The 20,644-nt window shown below is 40.1% G+C and overlaps 1 protein-coding gene across 4 annotated transcripts in view; it reads left to right on the top strand.

Annotated features, from left to right (window-relative positions):
• The window catches only part of NOL4 (nucleolar protein 4), a 187,841-nt gene extending 169,832 nt beyond the window's left edge, over positions 1-18,009 (top strand). For all 4 annotated transcript variants that reach the window (XM_066562826.1, XM_066562834.1, XM_066562816.1 and 1 more), the window contains 3 exons: positions 5,397-5,577; positions 9,543-9,623; positions 16,062-18,009. In XM_066562826.1, coding sequence (XP_066418923.1) covers positions 5,397-5,577; positions 9,543-9,623; positions 16,062-16,255 — 456 coding nt within the window. In that variant the 3' untranslated portion in view covers positions 16,256-18,009. The remainder of the gene's footprint in view (positions 1-5,396; positions 5,578-9,542; positions 9,624-16,061) is intronic.
• Positions 18,010-20,644: the final 2,635 nt, after the last annotated feature.

The raw sequence follows: 20,644 nt of genomic DNA, 5'->3' as shown, positions 1-20,644 counted from the left end.
CCGAGTTTTTAAAAATTAATTTACACAAAGAGAAGCTCATTATGCTGCTACGGTTGCAGAACTCAAGAACTTTACATATTAGGTAACTCTAGCTTAAGGTTGCCTTTGTTGCAGAATCTCACCATCTGAAAAGCACTGATAAAAGTCCTATCTATCAGGAGTATTGTAAGGATTAGCTGGATATGCTTTGAAAAATGTTATGTGGTTTTATCATATGTTTCTATTTATTTTACTTTTGATTGTAGAATTAAATTAGTGGGATTCAAATGAGAAAAATATATGAAACATTATCTCCTTTCTTCTAAAGCCATATTACAAGCTACTGAAACCTAAAAAAAACTGTAAAGCCTGCTTTGTTTTTACAAGTGAATGAAGTTTTTTTCCTATGCGGAAAAAGTGGAAGGCCATATGCAAATGTGCTTGCCTATTTGTTTGAAGACTTATCTGTATTTGAGTTTTCCTAACCTCAAAGTAGTATTCTAAAAGAAGCATTTATTGACAAGAACAACAAGGAATCCACATTTTTCAGTTTAACTTATTAAAAAAGGCAATATCAAGAAATATGAAGTGAAAATGTGTTTGCTTTTCTGTCTCTTTTCTAATTCATGGGGAAAAATTACACTGACATAGGGGCAGTTAAAAGCTGTTATTCTCAGAGTCGTTGGTTTGTCAGCCTGGCAAGTACTGCAGTATTGAAAGCAGTAGCACTATGCATGTCACCAGCTTTGCATTTTTGGAACATTATTATCTATACTTCTTTTGCAGAAGTTTTGTTAGCCCTGTGGTCAGTTGGCACTGGCCATGTGAGCTGATTTGCACACACACTCCCTGTCAGGATTTACATGTACATGGTAGCAATGCCTGTTGCTAGCAGGGAAGCCAAGGCAATAGTACTGCTCTCTCTTAACTGGAGTACACTGAATTTCTGACACTTGTGTGTATAAGGGTTCAAAATTCAGTGTAGCACAGCTTTGTCAGGGCTCTCTATTTTCACAAATTATTGTGTTATTTTGGAGGTGGTAAAGGAGATGGGGAACACAAGAGATCAGTGACACTGTTAAAGATGCTTCTATGAAGACTGTTTTAAAAGAGTTGTGTGTGCTGTCCCTCTGCTGGCAGGGGAACAAGAGGCTGGGAAGTGCCAGTGAGCTTTGCTCTTTGTACCACAGTCCTGACAATCTGCACCAACATCATGTTGCTGTGGACAGTGATTCCTCTGTAAACTATTCATTTGCTGCTCAGAGCATCAGTCAGAGCAAAGGGTTTCTTCAATATACAGGTTATGCAACAGCTCATGGAAAATTTTGTTAGGATGTACTGTCCTCAGAGGGTTACTAAATTGCTTCCCTGATTAAAAATAAAATGAAATATATCTTTTCTATCTCCTCTTTTGTGGGGGGAAAAAAGTGTTCTCCCAGTACAGACCTTGACATTAAACTGAGACATAAATATCTCTGGTATATATCAAGTTGAGGATCACAGTAAGGACCTCATGCTTCCTCTTTTCAAGCCAACAGATAAGTTTTTATTTTAGGGTGCTTTTGTACCTACAAAGTATTTTTCCATATTCTGATTTCAATAATTTTGCAGGTAATGTTCTCAAACTTAAATGGCTTCTCCTCCAAAATAAATACAGAAGAGAAATATTGTTAGAGGGATGATTTATTTCCTTTGGCATATACTAAATTAAGATAGTATGAGTCAAATTCTAGATGAACAGATGTTTTATCTGCACCTTGCTCATACTTCTTATTAAAGGTAAATTATAAATAGTTTAAAAATGGTTAGTTAATACTTCAAAAGTTTAGTATATTACTATGATTACAACAGTATATGTTCCAGGTAGTTAGGTCAAACATGTCTCTAAATGGTTAATTGCTAATGATTGTCTTGAAATCAAAGTATTTTTTAAATAAAATTTTAAATAAATAAGCCTTTTCAGTGTAAACATTATATAGGGAGAAACAGGAGGTGCTGAATAACTAACACAGAATATTTCAAAGATGTCTGTTTTCAGTGGAACAACAATATATTTAATTTCTACATTAGTTTAAAATCAAAGAAATTTCAGTTGAAAAGAATGAAGAGAATTAATCTATTAAGAATGAATCTCAGGTATACAAATAAATGTGATATTCATATTCTCAATCCCCAAGAAAAAGAGAGACTGGCTTCTTTATCTTTGGTATGACTGCAAGGGAAAATGGCACAGCTTTGCCATTTGAACATTTTAAAAAAAAAAAACTTTTCCAAGCATTTCCAAAAAATTGCATAAATCCCAGGGGAATGTATGAGAGGCAACATCTAACCCCCTGGCTCATGGTTCATAGTCCTACCAGTAGGCCTGAAGCCTGAGCCTGCTCAGAAAAAGCTTGACAAAAACCCTGCCCTATTTCTGCATGTAGTTGGAGTCATGAAGACTGAGGTAAACACTTAATTAAGGATCAGATTTAGTGTCTGAAATGTATGGCATCTTATTCATCATTTAGGGATAGGTGATCAGTGTGCTGTTTAAAGAGATGTGTAATGTTTAGAGGAAGCCTCCTTTTGCTAGTGGCCAAGAGATTTGAGTTCATACGCGGAACCAGGAGTCTTGGTTCCAGCATCATCCTCAACTCCTTTAGCCTGCCTGAGAATTCCTTCCCCACTGGAGTGCCCAGACTCCACCTCAAGCCCCATCCCTTGGCATGTCACAGTGTTTTTTATTCTTTTAGGGCTATGATCAGTTCTGTACAAAGATCCCCCTTCAGTAGCACAGCGCCAACTTTGGATTTCTGACCTCAAAGCCGCCTGTGGATTTTGTGTTAGGGAGGAGCTGGAAGGGAGCCTCCCAGGGCGGCACTTCTGAGAGGGACCTGAGTCATGCTCCCTTTCTGGGTGCAATCTCCGTGGCACTGTGAATTGTGCATTCCTTCCCGCGCAGTGGCACAGCTTCAGCGACGACTCCCACCGCAGCTTTGCTTGGAGCCTGGTTGCTAGGAGATGGCAGCTCTGAGTTCAGGTCCCTCCTCGCCACAGCCAGCAGAGACCCTGCATCCCAATTCCTCCGCCTCTTCACCATGCACAGCGACAAGTAGCCAGAGCTCTGGCTCTCTCCCACTTCTTGGCCGTGTGCTCCGAAACACGTGGGCTGGTGTGCGCCGAGGTGCACCGAGCTCCCTGCTGCCTCCTCCAGCCAGGCTCTGCCTTCTGGGCCTTGCCAGGAGCTCTGTGCATCTGCTCTGCAAGACACTTCCAGTTAGGGCTTCAGTGCTCTGACTAGAGAGGCTCTGGAGGACATGTAAATCCAGGGACAGCAAATCTGTGGTTTCCAGACAGCGAGGATAAGGAGACCAATCCTGAGACACTCTGCTCAGCTGTAGGAGTTAGTCCTGTTTGCACTGTGCCCCTTGAACACAGTTAAGTCCTCGATAGTTTTGCAGAAGTTCTGCTGTTGAGCTCTGTGAAAAAAAAAAAATGAGGCTCTGAGTGAGTCTATGGCAGGAAGTATCATTTAGTTTTAGACATAAGGAGGCAGAACATCTGAGTCTTGAGAGTGTTAAAATTTTGGACGATGAATTAAGCTATGTTGCCAAGATATAACTTTACTGTGTAGCTTATAAATATTCTCTCAGAAAATAATATATTTTCTCTCATAAGAGACATCAATGACCTTTGGAGATAAAAAAATAAGTGATATTAAATTCCTGGCAAAAATGCATTGCAATTCTGGCCGTTTGTTTAAGATTATTATTACTTTAAAAAATGCTTAGGAGACCACTTTGGCCAACTCTCTTAAAAATGTAAAATTTTGCCTTAGCTCATAATACTGCCCAAGAGGCCCCATTCTTATTGTTTATGGTATTAATTGTCTGATGGTTCAGCATTCCATAATAAATATTATAATTTCTGTTAATAACATATATCCCTTCTCCTGAGTTATTTCAGTTGTGCTTCAGGTGAAAGTCTCTTTCACCAATAAATACCTGCAAGACAGGGATGTCCTCATCTAAGAAAAGCTGATAGTGCCCTTTGAGAAGTGAAACCAACAATTGCTCTTAATGTATAGAGGATTCACAGCCCTTTTTACTTCAACACGGAGACTGAACACTGCTTGAACTATTTGATCTAAGTAAAAGCTATAAAAAAGGTTTCAGAAAATTTATAGAATTCTTAAACAGTTTGGTATATTTATGAACCATAAAAGAGTTGTGCAGTGGAGATATGCATAAAATAGCAAAAGATCTGACACAAAGGGGAGGTAATTTTAGCAGATCCTTTTTTTTTTCAGTTAACTGCTCTGAAAAGGTCCTTTAAAAACAAAACTTCCATAGATCCATTTTTTTTGAAACCATTTTATTTGAAAACACTGAAATGTGTTTTCATTAGATGAGAGTAGAAAGCAAAACCAATGAAAAAGTCAAGAAACAAAGAAAATATTCAAATACATACAGACTAAATCATATTTTGTGTCACTGAGGTCCTTGTGGCAGGATGACCAGTCACACAGTGATAGTTTTCCTTGTTTCCAACTACTAAAATGCATTAAATCTTCTCTCAATGCTTTTCTTTATTTCACCTGTGTCATTAATAAAGTTGCTGCTGTGGCATTCTGTGATGATGAATGGAGGCGAGGTACTCTAAGCAGTAGATACAGTGAGTACCAATGGGCAATAATACACTTTCACCTGAAGCATCTCCCTTCAGGAAAAATTGAAAGGCTGTTCTGCTAAATTCTGTTAAATATTGCACAATCATCAAAGAGGCAAACAGAAAGCATTGAGGAAAGCTCACGGTGTACAAATAGACGCTGCTGTTACACAGATAACAACAGTGTTCAAGTCATTTTTGTGAAGGCATCCCTACTTTATGACCTTTGTGTGGAGGGACACTCACTTAAGCTTCTCCAAACATAAGAATGCAGTTTTATTCCATTCCTCTATTCCTTCTGTCATTTCTGAGACTGACGCATCCAAATAAGTAGATGGTACATTCTGTATTGGTTTATTTTATAAAGAAATATGTGATTCTCTGACTTGTAAGAGTCACTCCAGTACTCAGGAAATGGCTGTTTCTTTCTTGTCCTTTCCCACTCTTCTGGACAGAGTTGGTTTTTGAAGAAGAGCTCTTCAGGGTGAGAGGGTACATGTTCTTCTTTGAGAATCAGTTATGGCTGGTTTGTGGAGCACAAATAAATGAATATTCTCAGATTTTTAGGAAAGCTGTATTCTTGCTTATTTCCATTGTTTCTTTTATGCTGATATTTGTAAATCAGAAACATATCTGTGCTTGTTTAACATGCATTGTAATTTTGTGAAAGCGATAGATGTAGAATCTTAACAATGGAAAATGGAAAAGACCTTCACATGCAAGGTGAAATGTAACCGTAATTCCAAACCTTTTCTTGTTTTTTGCAGGATGAGGCTGCTCCAGCTGACAAGCAGTGCAAACAGGAGCCAGCCCAGGTCACTTACTCAACATCAGCTGTTTCCAGCACGCAGGAGGTGTTGTACATCAACGGCAATGGGACCTACAGTTACCATAGCTACCGAGGGCTCGGAGGTGGGCTGCTAAACCTCAATGATGCTTCTAGTAGTGGTGAGTTTCCTCACAAATTGTGGCTGTATGTGTATGTGCTGATGTGCGTTTCCCCCTGCTGTACATAAAGCTAGTCCATGGGGTTCAATAGCCACAGGCTATTATCACATAATGAGCAGGAGCACAAGCCTGCAAACAGCTACTGCTGAGCAAAATACTTGCTCCCTGCATGCTAGTCTCTTTCCAGCTTCAAGGGACTAATACACAATAGGGCAAGACTGAACCATAAGCCTGTAACAAAGCTGAGTAAAAAAATGCCAGGTTAGATCTTCAGTCTGTTTGCATAACTGTATAGGACCCTATCATTACTGTCCTCCCCTACACTGATCACAAAAGGAGGCCATTAGTATATCTTTGGCTCGAGTTTCAAAACACTCAACTCCATATTGTGTAACACAAATGAATTGACATAGATTTGTCACGTGGTCTCACCGGCTACTTTAATTTACTGCAGATAAGGATCTGGCATAACAAGTGTTAAATGAGAAATCAGCATATTCATTTATACCCTACACTAAAAATGATAAGGTAAATATGTCACCATGAGGTTGTATGTCCCCCTGAAAAAAACAAGTGGTGTCATTTATTTAGACAACATACCTTGCTTCCTACATTGGCATGCTTTTGTAACATAAAAATGTAAGCAAATTGTAGTATTTGTTTGAAATTATCCCTCATATTGATTTTGTACAAATGCAGAGCAATACCCTTCTGATAAAATGGGTATTGTCTCTCTGTCAGAGAAATTTAATTCCTCTGGAAGCCTGAGGTTTTATCAACTCCCAGGACTGTATTTAAAGAAATGTCTCAGAGGATGGAGAAATCCCTGGGGTTTTGCCCTGGCTGATCCCTGTCTGGCAGGTGAGAGTGCCAGTTCAGGTAGAGCAACTGACTTAGGCTAGATGATAATTGCTCAGCTACAGCCTCTACATTCAGCATGCTCAGCAATTTTCAAAATGCTACCAGGGCTGCAGCCTGCAGGGAGTTATTGGAATGTGGTGTGCTGAGGACCTTCAGTCACATCTTCTTCCTCACTCCTGCCTGCAGAATTCTCAAAGGTCTGTGGATGATTTGTGCTAAGTTTTCAAAAGTCTTTAAATAGGTAATACCTTAGTTGTCAAAAGTCTTTGACTCAGTGTGAATGATGATTACAATTGTTCCCATACACATGAAGAGCACATCTGAGGCACTGAATATGGTCTCTGATCAAATATTTTCATTACAGTAAGACAAGCCGTGGAAATCTGGGTTTGTTTGTGAAAATGCACAAGAACTTTAAAATTGTCTTCTACATTATGCCCAGAGAGGATCTGAACCAGTTCCCACTGAAAACAGTTGGCTTTTGCTCTTTTGCCCAACTAAGAGGAGGATTAAGCTCCCCATGTGTTATTTGTCAGCAAAAGCCATCAATATTGTCCTGGTTTATATAATCTTAAACTGTGAGGAATCACAACTGTTTTGTGTACTTGTTTTTCCCTTCAAACTTCTTGTAATAGGATCCATTTTCATAACTAGCATTTTGTACTGACTTTTGGGGTTTAAGCAAAAGTATTCTATGTCGCCTCAGCATGCAATTTTAAAAAATTATGTACAAATTAAATGCCATCTGTAGCATCACAGGAGAGGTTTGTTGGGAACAGATAATAGGCAGCAGCACCCACCATCCAACCACATGCATTTTTAGCCATCAATTCATCGTGTCTTCTGATTAGAAGCCACATCTTCTTTGTGCCTTTAACACAGAGGACTCCAGTGGTTTTTTCACAATTAAAGCTCAAGACAGGTTTCTATACAGACAAATGCTCAAACATTTCTTTTTCCTTGCCTTTCCCTACTTTCGCTGGACAATTTTGTCTGTACGTTCTTTTACTTTGAAAAACCAGTAAGCCATTGCACTTCTCCCATATGGTTGCACAGCTGGAAGGTTGTGCCAAGGTGCCCATCTTCTCCACAGGGATCCTACATGAGTCAAAGTACGTAAGCTCTGGGAACCAAAGGGCTTTGTGTGCCAGGACTTGGAAACCAGTTGTTGATGCTGACAGTCTAGTTAGGTTGGTGATTTGTGATCCACTTGTCAAATCAGGAAGATCATTAGGAAAGTTGCGGAAAGGCAACTCCATTCATTCCCCAGTCTCATTGACACAAAGCCAACGAGGAGCCAGCCTAATTATCTCTCAGATATTCAGGGTAAATTGCTCTGGCTCTGGCACTGGTTTCCCCACAGGAGAAGTGGGAGGACTTGGAGGCCAGTGAGATCTGTCAGTCCTCTATGATGTGTCCATTGGTAGACAAGAGGAGTGGTTGGACTTGCAGTTGACAGGGGTAACCATTGCCCTCCTGACAGACCTCATAGGACCCTTGGTTGCAGTCATTACACTGTTTCAAGGACTCTTGTTCCAAACATATGCAAGGCTGTTAAAATGGTTAATGGCATACTTCTCTGGAGAACAGGATATTTACTTGTGAATTGTTTTCAGGAGCGAAGAACTAATTTAAAAATGCAATTCCTTTTCAATATAGTAACCTATCAAATGTTCTTGTCACATTTACAGATGTTCTCCTAGTGTAAAAACAAATAGGCACCTCAGTCAGAATGCATGTATAAACAAATAAGGTCTGGTTTTTTTGTGTCTGCTAAAACAGGAAAAAAAGAAGTTGCAATAGCTGCAATAGCTATCTAAAACTCACTGCTTGATTACCTATTTCTGGACCTTCCCCCACAGTAACATAATAATTAATGTCCAATTAACTCTCTGTCTAGTAGTCCAGCTGATGTATGTATTTTGTATTCTGTGACTCATTTAATTTGGCTATTTCCTCCATAAAAAGTTCACCCCTACTCTGACCTTACACACTTAGCTGTCTGTTCACCCAACTGTTTGGTGGCTCTGGCTCAGGGACCTCTCTCTGCCTGCTGTTGCAGTGCTTCCCTCCTCATGGGGAGGTCAGTCCTTCCACATGGCTAATTACAGAGCCATAATTAGCTCCTCACACAACTGCATGGGGCAAGCCTTCATGAAACTGCTCAATATGAGCAAACAGAATGTAGCAGCTTGTGCAATGACCCCTCCTTATTATGGGCTGGCAAAAAAGCACAGAAGGAAAGGCTTGGTCTTACAGCACCAAGGTTTCCTTTTGCCCTCCTTTTAAACATTTTAGGCCAATCCAGCTTGGCTGGAAACATTCACCAAGCAATCTGCGGGTTGACAGAGTCTCTGTCAGCCCGTACATGGGCTGGGTAGAAGCCTTTGGTCATGTTGTATTTGATTTGTTTAGATGGTGAAGGAGAGCTACTCTTTGAGAAGGGTGGATTTCCACAGCTCCCCTTTTTTAAGGCTAATGCAGTTCCTGTTACAGAACTGAATACAGAACCTCCAAGGTGCAATAGCTCTGTGAATGCAGAATTTGTCTGCCAGCTCTTAGCCAACCACAAAGGCTTCAGCTGTCCCCCTTCTATCATTCCTGGACTGAGCTCAGAAAAATGTCCAGCTTGAGGGCAGGAGGGTGAGGACAGGAGATAATGTTGAGAGGAAAATCTCTTGATACCACCAGGAGCTGTTGAAGTCCCTGCATGTAGCCTGAGCATCTCCAGAGGAAGGGGGATTGGCTTGTCTCCCCATATATTTCAGGCCAGTGAGTTGGTGTCTGCCCTCTCCTGATGACTGTCAGCACTCTCTGAAGTCATTTTGGGCTCCTTGGAGTCATGGTCTTTGCGGTTGCTTCATTTCCTGAAGTCCATTTTCTCTAGGAGTTGTGGGATGTGTTTCTGCTGCCATAGCTGGGTTGCCTGGAGGTGATTTGGGACTGTCCTGCATCATTGTCTGGTTTTCTAGCCAGAAATGTCAGTCAGTTCCTTTTGTGTGTGTAGAAAGAGGGTATTTCAGACTTGGTGTTGGGCTGGTCATGCAGAATATGCCCTCATGTCACAGTAAGACAAAGTGTTGTGTCTCCCTTTCTCTCCACAGATCTGCAGCCTACCTCCACCACAGCCACAACTCAGCACTGCATCCCAGGCACCACAAACGTCCAGTCCCCTTCCAGCTCAGGTGAGTTCTTTGGCTGAATCCCATTATGTTCACACCACGGCAGATCCTGGCCCTGGCAGGCTTCTCTTTCAGCCTCCTCTCCCAGGGGCAGGCCTGCAGACCATGGTGGCCTAATGGCCCAGCTGGTGGCTCATGGACTTCCCTCACACTGCTCACCCCTCCCTGCCGTTTCTTCCAGAGGCTGTGCCCTCCCAGCTCTTCCCTGCTTTAGCCAGGACTCCTACCCATGTGCCAGTCAGCCTTCCTGGTCCTTTGCATCCTGGTCCTGCAGATGCTGCAGCCCTGCTGAAGACAGCAGGGTAGCTGGGGGAGCCTCCAAGGCCCAGCATGACCATGCTGATCTGCAGCAGGAAGAGGAGTACTGAGCACTCTTGTCCACTTGTTAATGAGATAGCAGGGAAGAAAGGCACCTCCTTTCCACACCCAAAAATTGGGTCAAGTTGTAACCTTCTGTAAAATCTTGGCACTTGCATGACTGATGGCAATGATAAACTTGGTGATATTCGTGGTGGCAAACTAGGAGGAAAAAAGCCCCAACAGATGAGAATATCCAATATGTAGTTAGTTTTTAAAGTGCTCAGTGGGTTATTCACAGGTTGCCTTGCCAGGGTGTAGTAGTTGAATGGGGTTTTTGTTGTGGTTCCTCTGTCCAGGTCTTCTTTATACCATACTCTTGCACAGTCTTTTGTGTTCTCAGTGCTATCCTGATGACATCAAAGTGGAGGGAGGGGAAAGAGAACACAGTTTGTCTCTAACACAGAACCTGGAGCATGAAGAAACAGATCAAGAGTGATAGATATAGGAAGCTGGGGCAGTGTGTTCATTCCCATTTGAAAACCCAAAAGGTGGGGTTGGGAGAAGTTAAACGTTTTGACCTGTACTTTGGCAAAGGGGAACTTCTTGCTGGAAAATGCTGGCTGAATTTTCTGTTAAGACCTTCCCCACATTCCTCTTCCTTCTTCCTCATACTCTTCAAATTGTCGGACATGTGGCACAGGCAAGTACCACTCCATTCCCACCACAGGGATGGAAATGGAATGTACTGGGCAGTATCTGACTTTCTTACCTCTGCGCAAAGCTGAGGTGACAACTGTTAAGGCAGCACAGTATAAACCACATAATTAATCTCCTGTGGTGAATAGGGAGGATCTCATATAATCATTTAACCACAGACCACTGTGTGTCCTGATCCCTGAAAATGAATGATGCTGTAGGCATTTCTGTGTTTTTCATATCACTTTCCTCAGGCAAGACAGCATTTTTTCCCTGCTGTCTAAAGTAGCAGAAGATGTGTCTTCCAGAGGGAGAGGTGTAGAAGGGAGAAAAGAGCTTAAAAGCTCCAATTCATCAAGTTCCTGTTTTCTTGATTTCTCCTGGCACTTGAAGCAATACTTTTAGGCACATCTGCTCTGTGTTGGAAGGCAGGAGGAAAAGAAGCATTGACAGATACATAAAATCATAATAAAACATTCTTATTACAATAAATACATCTGATTCGGAAAGAAAAGGTGGCATACTTTGATAAGTTTTTTTATATTTTGTTTAATTGCAGTATATAAGGTTTGCAGTCAAACCTTTCTTCTAAACCCATTCATGGGAAAAAATTGAAGAGCAGAATAGGTGCTATAGAAAGATTTCAAAGTATGAGCAAATGTATTTTTCTCTAAATAAGTGTCACTGCTTTTTGCATTATCACTGCTGAAAAAGGTTGCTTAACTATTAATGAACATGTAGATGCTTGAGCACATAAAGCTTTAAAAAATATTTTTTTATTCTACATTATTATCTACAATAGTGATAACCATTTTGAGAGTCACTGACACATTTATTATTCTTTCAGTAGTTGTTAATTATAAGATTGGTAGCTACCCAGTGACAACATACAATTCTTAAGGGAATTTTGCTGAGACAGTTGATAGTGTCTAAGCAATCAGTATCAACACATCTATATCTGACCCATATTTTGGGATTTGATATAAATCACGTTGGTAATGAGTAGTGCATGAGGCAGTAACTAGTTCCATTAAAGTCTTGTAATTTACAGGAAAAGCCACTTGTTCCACAGTGTATTTAGTGGCAGACATTTCTAGCAGCTAATTTGATGAATGTTTGTCTAGCACATTAAGAGTGGGTTTTTAGAGTTTTCATATTCAGCCTAATGTGGTTCCAACAAGAACAATTGCACCTCACAGGGGAAATTAGGTCAATGTAACTGGACAGAGATAGTAAATCAAAAATATTCTCATGTTAAAGTGTCAATCAGGTGGCCTAAGAAAGAAGCAGATGAACAATCTGCCTGTAGTCTTCTGAAAGAGTATAAAAGAAAGGGTTTGTCTCAGCTTTGTTTGATCCACTGCTTGTGAGAATGTTGTGCTGTTATAGAAACATGGAAGGTGACAATTTCATGTTAGGGCAATATGCACTAAGAGAAAGAAAAAAATGGAAATAACTCTCCTGTCTTAATCTCTGTGATATATGCTTTATCTTTGCTTGCTCAGCAGACATTGTGGAACCTGATAATAATGTTTGCAATCAAGATTTTTAATAGTCCTGAAGTACTCCAGAATAGGAAGCAGTATGCTAAAATGTGCAGTAACATCTTGGAGGAACCTGACACTGCAAAATTCATTGCAAAAATATTCAGATTTCTGTCTTTACAAATATACACTTTCTCATTCCTGTGAGGACTGGCAGCTTAATAAATGAAGTTAAATAGACTAAAGAAATAGTAAAGAGTTAAAAAGACATAGTGGTGAAGCTGTTCAGCTTTTTCCAGATTTAGTAACCTGTCATGATGGCTTCTGGAGATAGATATACATAAAGTGTCCTTAACCAGCTATTTTAAGCCTTCAAAATAGCTGTGATTTATTTTTCTGATTAAAGAGATACAGTAGATATGAATAAGGTTTAGGTTTCCATGTTTCAGTAGCTGATTCGCATAAAATTGCATGGGAAAAATCTACAGTACAGGAATGCACTTATAGGTTGCACTTATTCCTCAGTTTTTAAATGACCAGGTATGACTGATGAAGCTACAAATAAGTTACAATATTTTAGTATTTAGCAGCCTGGCCCACCTTTGAGAATCTCTATTACTGCCAGTGAGTGTCTATCATAGCCCTTAAAAGCTGAGACCAATATAACACATCCTGGGACTAATCTCTGAGTGAGGTGTTCTCCCAGATATAGAGCTTGGACTGTCATAGGCAAGCTTTAGAAGTGAGATGTAGGGGTCACATAACATAATTAAAAGAGCTAAAATCCTTATCTCCACATGAAGCATTGGCTTTTTTTTTTTTTTTCTGTTCAGTTCTCTGGCAGCTTCCCTTCCTGAAAAGGCATGGGTGTTCTCAGTGTCCCAAAATCATAGCTATGAAACTTTTCTCTCTGTGTGTATTCCTTTGGGTTTTTCCTCAGAGGGGTTTTCTTTGAGGGGGAAGGAGGACAGTGCTGTGAGTTGTTAAGTACAAGGCAGGAATTGGGGAGTGAAGTAAAATCCCATTTTCCTAGTAAATTAAAAAAAAAAAATAAGCCGACCTGTCACTATTTTTTTAAGATTTTCTAAGCCTTCTGATGTTGACATTCTTGTAGTGAACTTTCTCACACACTTTCTGTAAATAACTCATTGTTTTGCATTCCTTTATGGAGGAGGAGAGAGTTGATAGACTGTTAGTTTGACCAGTGTCATTGGAGAGGTAGCACTGTCACCCTCCAATCCACTGTCACTTTTGGAAAACTATAAAAGTTAGAGTCAGAAAATAAACTTCCCTTTTTTCCTTCACCTTGAGAACGGTGGTGTGCTTGTGTTCTTTCGTGTCCTATAGTGACACCCACCAAGTAGTTTGAAGGAGCTGGGTACATTAAAATTTGAGATATCTTATTTTCTTTGTATACAAGAGCTCTGACATAACAGAAATCTCCCAGACCAAGAGGATTTTTGGGTTGTGGTTGTTCCTTGTGTATGCAGACTGCCATCTGGCTTTTTCCAGTACCTCCAAGATGCAAAGATAAATAGTCTGAAGAATTAAAAAACTTTCTTCATGAAAGTTAATCCAGACATTGAGAAATACAGAGCCAGCCAGATCTTCAGACTATGTAAGTAACTGTGACTCTATAGACTTGTGAGGATTTATACTGATTTGTGCATACTGGTCTTCTCCTAGCTTTCCTTTCAGAACAGTGCACCATCAGTTTGTGTAAGGAAAACCTGAGAGATATGACCAAGCACATTTCCATGTGTATTTTACTTATGAGTGACATAAACTGATATCCTATTCTGTCACTTAAAATCTGAATTACCAATGAGAAAACAGTTACATTTCATTAAATGAAATTATCTGTTGCAGAAACTCTGTTCTGCCAGATATTTTTGTGTGTGTGTGTGTGTGTGTGTGTGTGTGTGTGTGTGTGTGTGTGTGTTTGGCAGTGACATGAATGAAAGTTGAGGAAAGAACATAAAAGTTAAAGTAGGTTCATATGGAGTACAATGCCCTCAATATGTCAGTGGCAGCTTTTTCACTACTGCCTCAATAAATGTAGAAGTCTTTAATGGCTCTTTACAACCATTCAGCCCAACTGGCGTTATGATTGGTAAACCATTCTTCCCTGTGCTGGGTAAGATTTTATTTAAAAATATCCTCGAGCTTCTTCACAGTCGTGATTTTCCTGCAGCATGTGGTCACACCAAACAAATTCTAATTCTAAGTTAATTATGCTTAATTTATCCTCTGTACACTGGAAGTCATTTAAAAGTCAGTTCATTTATACTGGTGTAAAACCAGATAATACAAGTTGTAAGGGTAAGTGCTGCTCATGCTAGTAGGAAATCAGACCTAATAGGACCCTTTCTGTTTGAGTAGTTTCTTTTCATAGTCCCAGCTCTGCTTTTATTCACTAAAAGGGAAATTTTTCATTGACTTCAGTTTTTGTAGGGACATGGCAATCTCCACATTTTTTGTGGTCTCACCTGTACCTCTGCACAGATATATAAGGAAGAAAATTAAATAAGGTTTATGACCAGATCTTCAGCTTCTGAAAATCAGGCATCTCTTGCCATTAGTGCTTATGATTGCAAGTCTGTGTTTTTGAATCTTATAAATTTTGTGGGATTAGGAGAACCTCCACAGTATGAATTAGTGTGTTCTATGTTCTGCAGTTGCATATGCTAAATTTTAAAATTATTCCAGTCTTTGCTGGAAAATCTTGGCATTGACATATAGTGTACTGATCAAATTGAAGAGTGACATTTTTCTCATAGGAAAGCAAGATCCATTGCTTTGGATGTCTTGATCCCAGTTTCCAGGAGAGTATTAAGATTAGGGTGAGGCTAGTCTGGTCGTCTACCTGCTGGAAGTACAGATTGGCTATACTGCCAAAATGAGAGAGCAATATTTCCCAGATTTGCTTAATAGGTATAGTTGCCATCTATATCCTTCTATATATGCTCAAAAAAATCCTCAGTCCAATTCTACCTGTCCAAATCTACACTCCAGGAAGAAAAAAAATGTACTAAGTGGAAATTACAAACACTTTAATAAGGGACCATGCGTCTTAGCTGGTTAATAACTGATCAAACAGCCAGGGAAATTCCACACAAAGCTAACGTTCATGATGGCAGATGTTTTGCCAATCAGAGTAACCTGCAGACTGCCCTCAGGAATGCTGTCTTCCATATGAAGTATTGATGGTCTTGAGAATATTTTTTGAAGAAAAGTGCTAAGCATATTGCTGTGAGCTGCCAATACAACAGCATGGTGATTGCTGCAGAATCTCTTGTCAGTGTTCTGGCCTTACAAGATCCTTGCAATGTGTTGCCAGCTGTATGCAGCCCTCACAGATGATAGTGTGCTCCTCACTGTGGCAGCCAGATTGTCACCAGCCTAATCTCATTCATGAGCAGCTATTTATGTAAGTGATCAGACAGCATCAGGCAAGTCATGTGGATGACCATTTATCTACGTCTGCAAGGGATTCAATCTGGCCACATGCTGATTGAAGCATAAAATGTGAAAATAGCTGTCTAGAGAACATAAGTTGGATTTTCTGTGATAAAAATTGCAAGTTGCTGTGAAGCCCACCATGGCAGCTGGAGCTGGGGGGAGGCACAGGAGGTGAACCTTCTGCCTGATCACCATTTCAGATCCCAGGGCAGGGTTTGGGGTGCGAGTGGCTCACACTGTTAGAATATGCCCCTGGAGGGTAATTTTCTGCTGGCAGTGGACTTGCCCCTCATGTTCTGTAAGTGGGCTCTGTGATACATAAATATAAATTGCTGTAGTTCCTGTCGAGGTGACTGGTAACAGAACAATTATTGCTTATTTCTGCTACTTGCACTCAGCTGAGAGCAGGTCCTACTGCTCTGCATTGGTATCTAAAAACCTGTGAAATGTCTCTGGCAGCCGATCTGAAGCTTCTTTTCTTTCCCTTTGCTGTCTGCAGGTCCAACAGATCTCAGTATGAAGAGGCAGTTAGCAAGCAGCTCTGGATCCTCCAGTAGTTCCAGCTCCAGACCCCAGCTGAGTCCCACCGAAATAAACGCAGTGAGGCAGCTCGTGGCAGGGTACCGAGAATCAGCCGCGTTTTTGTTGCGCTCTGCAGATGAACTGGAAAACCTTATTTTGCAGCAGAACTGAGTCATGTGACCTTCACACCGGCCTGGTCTTATCTCAGAATTTCCACTAATGACATTTTGATTTCCCAGAGCACACACTTCAGTTACTGCACAGTCTTTTAGGAGAGTTAATTACCATAATGCCACACTGTTCTTGATCCATAAAGTGATGTGTTAAGGTGCTTAAAGTGAACTTCGACCTCTGGTGTTTCCGAGGTACTTTACTGTGTCCAGGCTATTGCTTTTGTTTTAGTGTGTCAGCATAAATATCGAAAAAGTGGCTAGAAATTAACTCATTCTAACAAGTGGAGGAAACAGAAGATGCTGTGATGATTTTTTAAAACAAGTGGTTCAAGATCCAAGTGCAATATTAGTGGAATGTGATACTGACTCATTGGACTTAAAGCTGCAGTATATGGCAAAATATTGCCAAATGTCCTGTTGCTACAGGGCACAATTGCAATTAAAAGGATCTTGTATTTTAAAAAAATGTAATTTTTATAAAAAACGAAACAAAAGATTTTTGTTTTCATTCAAGATTTTTCATTTTTACTTTGGTAAACTTTTTCACTGGTCCTGAAAATGTTTTGAGGAGCTATTTTAAGTCCCCCCTTCCTCTCTTGAATCCCTGGCTGTGCCCTTCTCCCCAACTTCATATTCTTTCTACAACGAGTAACTCTTGATGCTGGATAATTTCCTCCCCCGTGTACTGTAAATTGTCATCTATGGAATACCTTCCAAAGGAAGTATGCATTTCCTGCATTCATGCCATTCTCAACTCCATTCTGTAATATATTGCAGCTTTATTAGCAATTAATAAAGAGTTGAGCGTTTTTTAAAAAAGACATATCGTTGAGAAAAAAAAAGATGATTTGATTTCTTACGGTGAGCTCATCTGACTCCATGATCACTGCTGCTGTCTTATACAAGTCCCTCTAGTTGTGATTGGATGTAGATGATGAATGTTTAAGAGGTTGCAAGTGACAATCTGAAAATTTGCACTCTTGTGTGTATTTATTTTTTTTCCTTAATTTAAACAAAATTCTTACCAAGGAAGGTCATTGACACTTCTGGTATAATTTGTATAATTCCCAGGCCTAGCTAAAACCTGTACAAAACTGTAAGTGGATGCAGCTGCAACTATAATAAAACTCTTCTTTCCCCTTCCCCACTCTTCCCAACCCCTCTATTTCTTATTTTATAATATTGATTACACATTAATGGTGTTTTCTTTGTGCACTATGGCAGGCTTCTTTTTAAGTATATAGAAAAAGGTACTTTAGTTTATGCTTATTGTACTATCTGTTCTGTTGTTTAGCTTTTGTTGAATAACAAGTTTCTTGTGCATTCCTAAATTTGCCTTATTTCATGTACAAAATTTTATGTAATTCCGTTTTTGACAATGAGTTTAAGGCATCAGTGATATTTTATATCTACTTGTTACATATAGTTTTCCAAGTAATGACTGTGATTGTGACCAAGTAATGTGCACTTTTTCTTGTAACTGTGGACATTGCTATGCTTTTTTTTTCTCTAGTGTTTCTAGAATTACTGTTGCTTACAGTTATGTAAAAGAAAAAGAACTTTTGTGATACTGTTGGTGAATATTAATGTGAAAAAGCCTATGAAATATGAGTATTTTGGAGGTACATAGATACACAAACATCTCTAAGTTGTGGACTCATGTTCACATATTTAAATGAGAATTCAAAACCTGAGGGCTGGAATCATTTCCTCTGTTTTGTTTGGGTAAATAAACAGATTTCTGTGTTTAAATACATGATTGTGAAACATTATAACATTTAAATGGAATAACATTTAAAGCTATAACTGTAATGGTCTTTAAAGAGGGAAAATGGCCTTCCAGTCTAATTCATGCAGCCCCTCAAACATTGTTTCTCAATATTACTTAGTAAATCCCAGTAGAATTGAGTAACAGGCATATATAATTTAAAGTTGGCTGGAGGGAACACCATTGTGCCACTCTACATTTGTTCTTTAAAAACTATTGGATGTCTTTTTAGAGGCCCCTGTTCTTGGATGTGAGAATATTGTTGCAAATCCTTACCAGTTGTTCCCCATCACTTAGGAGGTGCATTTGTTTCTGCTCAGCTGAGCAGCCTCACCACTTTTCAAGCTCTTTTGCTAAATCCAGGTAAGGACAAGAAGCTAGAGGACAAGGAGGTAAGAAATTTAATCCAGTTTTCTGTCCTCTGACTGCTCTTTCTTCTCCCTCAATTACTCCTTCTCTTGAGGGAGAAGTAGGAAAGTTTGGGGTCACCATACGACCTTCAAGGCCCATGACTAGTTTCCCCTTTTTCCAGCTCCATTCCCAGCCTACTTTGATACTTCTCCATGTTTTCTACACACATCCTCTTCTTCTGTGTGCCTCCTCTGGAATATTTAGGGTCTCCTTCAATCACAGGAGCAATTGATGTCCTCTGAAGTCTTATACAGATACTTAACTGTGTCCTCAAGTGGTTTGTCTATACCAAATTCCATCAGACAGATGGGAGTTTTCATTCTAGAGCTGTTTCTGCCCCTAAGTATTGGGTTTATTAATTTCTTCTTTGGAACAATCACAGATTCAATTATAGTCTTAACTTCCTCTTCTAAGAGGATACTGAAATTGAGACCTATCGTGTGAAGGAGAGACCATAAACCTCTGTCCATTTTTGTGTGTGAAAATCTAGATCCAAGCATTGCAACTAAATTTGTCCTCTTGAATCCAGGTCCCAGAGCCCTCTAGCTTGTGTCTTCTTTAAACCTTCTAAGGCAGTAAAAGCACAAGGGAGAACATCTTGCTCAGGCACCCAGCAACAACTGCAGGGTTCCTTCTTTCTCTCATCCACATCTTCTGTAACAGAGGCCTGGTTACCTCAGCCTAAATATTGCTGTTAGGATAAGGCCAGTTCCTTCCAGCATGGGACAATACCCGGTGTCCACTGAGTATGGCTGCTTAAGGCTGCCTTCAGAAAAGCATTACCCTTATATCCAACATCTTTATTAAACTAGTGCTTCAAGTTTGGTGGATGTCTCACCACAGAATTTCATCAGTGCAGACTGGCAGGTGCTGGTCCTTCTTGAGACAGCCTCACATCTTCCCAACTATCCTGGAGTTTCTCTATGAGTGGTCCTGTCAGACCTCTAGTCTCCAAGGGATTGTTGGGCAGGGAGGGATGGTGGGAAAATGTCATAATGTCCATAAACTTCCCTACAGAGTTAAGTACCAAACCTGACCATGGATTACATACACACTGGGAAGTCAGTCAGTCATCCATTCTTCTCTCCCTGATTTCCAGGGTAGTTTTCATGGACAGCTGTGGGTAATATCTTTAGATTCAACTTTGGGTTGTGAGAGTGGAAAATGGGGCTAGCTTATCAACTAATCAGTTTGGTTTACTGCTTTCAATGCCTGCTGAGAAACTGGAAACACATGAAAAGAGATCTGGAGTCAAATGTTTTTTTATCCAGATTGGCACCTTGCTGCCTGTCATTGAAGGATGACACCACTATACTAGCCACGGTGAGTATCAGAAGCTACAGAGAGAATATACAGAGGTAAGCAAGTATTTGACAGTTCTAAAGCTGCCCATCCTCTACAGAGAAGGAATTTTCATGATGAGGGAAAGCTGGTGAACATGTACGTGACTATGGCTATAAAACTATTTGGAAAACAGAGTTATACTAAAGTATGTGGATATTTTTGCTGTAATGGCCTGAGTCACTGCTGAATACAGTGTAGCTGGAGGTAGGTTTTGTTGGTAAAACTCCATTGAAAATGAGGAGCAATTTTATTTCTTCAAAGTGCCTAGTGCTGTTTTAAAAGACTCACCATAAATTTGTTGAAGCTCCTGTGAATCTGGCTTTGAAAGGCTTGTGAGGCATTCATAAAGAAGATGATTTTCTATGTAAAGAAAAACTGATTTTGATAAATCCTGAAGTCAGGATCTAGTCTGGGCTCCACCCACTATTGAAAAACACCAGCATGTGAAAAAGAACTGTGAAATAATGGGAGAATGGGAGAGATCAAGCAATGTCATAAAGGTGGTTACTGGATTAAATATGTAAGAATATAAAATGTCTGTGCTGGACAAGATCAGTTGTTCACAGCCTTGTAGCCTATCTCTGAATAATGTGTAAAACAGATAAAGATGTGCTAGATACAGCAGGCCAGAAGAATAGAGCAAGCCTATAGCAAGGATTTCTAAATGCACGTCCTTGGCCTACAAGAGCTTGAGGCTGTGGTGGGCTGTCCCTGGCTGGCAGGTAAGTCCCCACCCACCCTCTCAATCCCTCCCCACAGTGGCTCAGGGAAAAAATCCAAAGAGCAAAAGTGAGGGAAAAAACTGGGTCAAACTGAGTAATTAAAGAATGAAAAAGCAGAAGGGATGCAGAGGTAATCCCTCAT

Source organism: Molothrus aeneus, chromosome 1 (assembly GCF_037042795.1).
Source record: "Molothrus aeneus isolate 106 chromosome 1, BPBGC_Maene_1.0, whole genome shotgun sequence".
NCBI classification, from domain to species: domain Eukaryota; kingdom Metazoa; phylum Chordata; class Aves; order Passeriformes; family Icteridae; genus Molothrus; species Molothrus aeneus.
The sequence above is the reverse complement of the archived record's forward strand: the minus strand, read 5'-3'. Positions and strand labels throughout refer to the sequence as shown.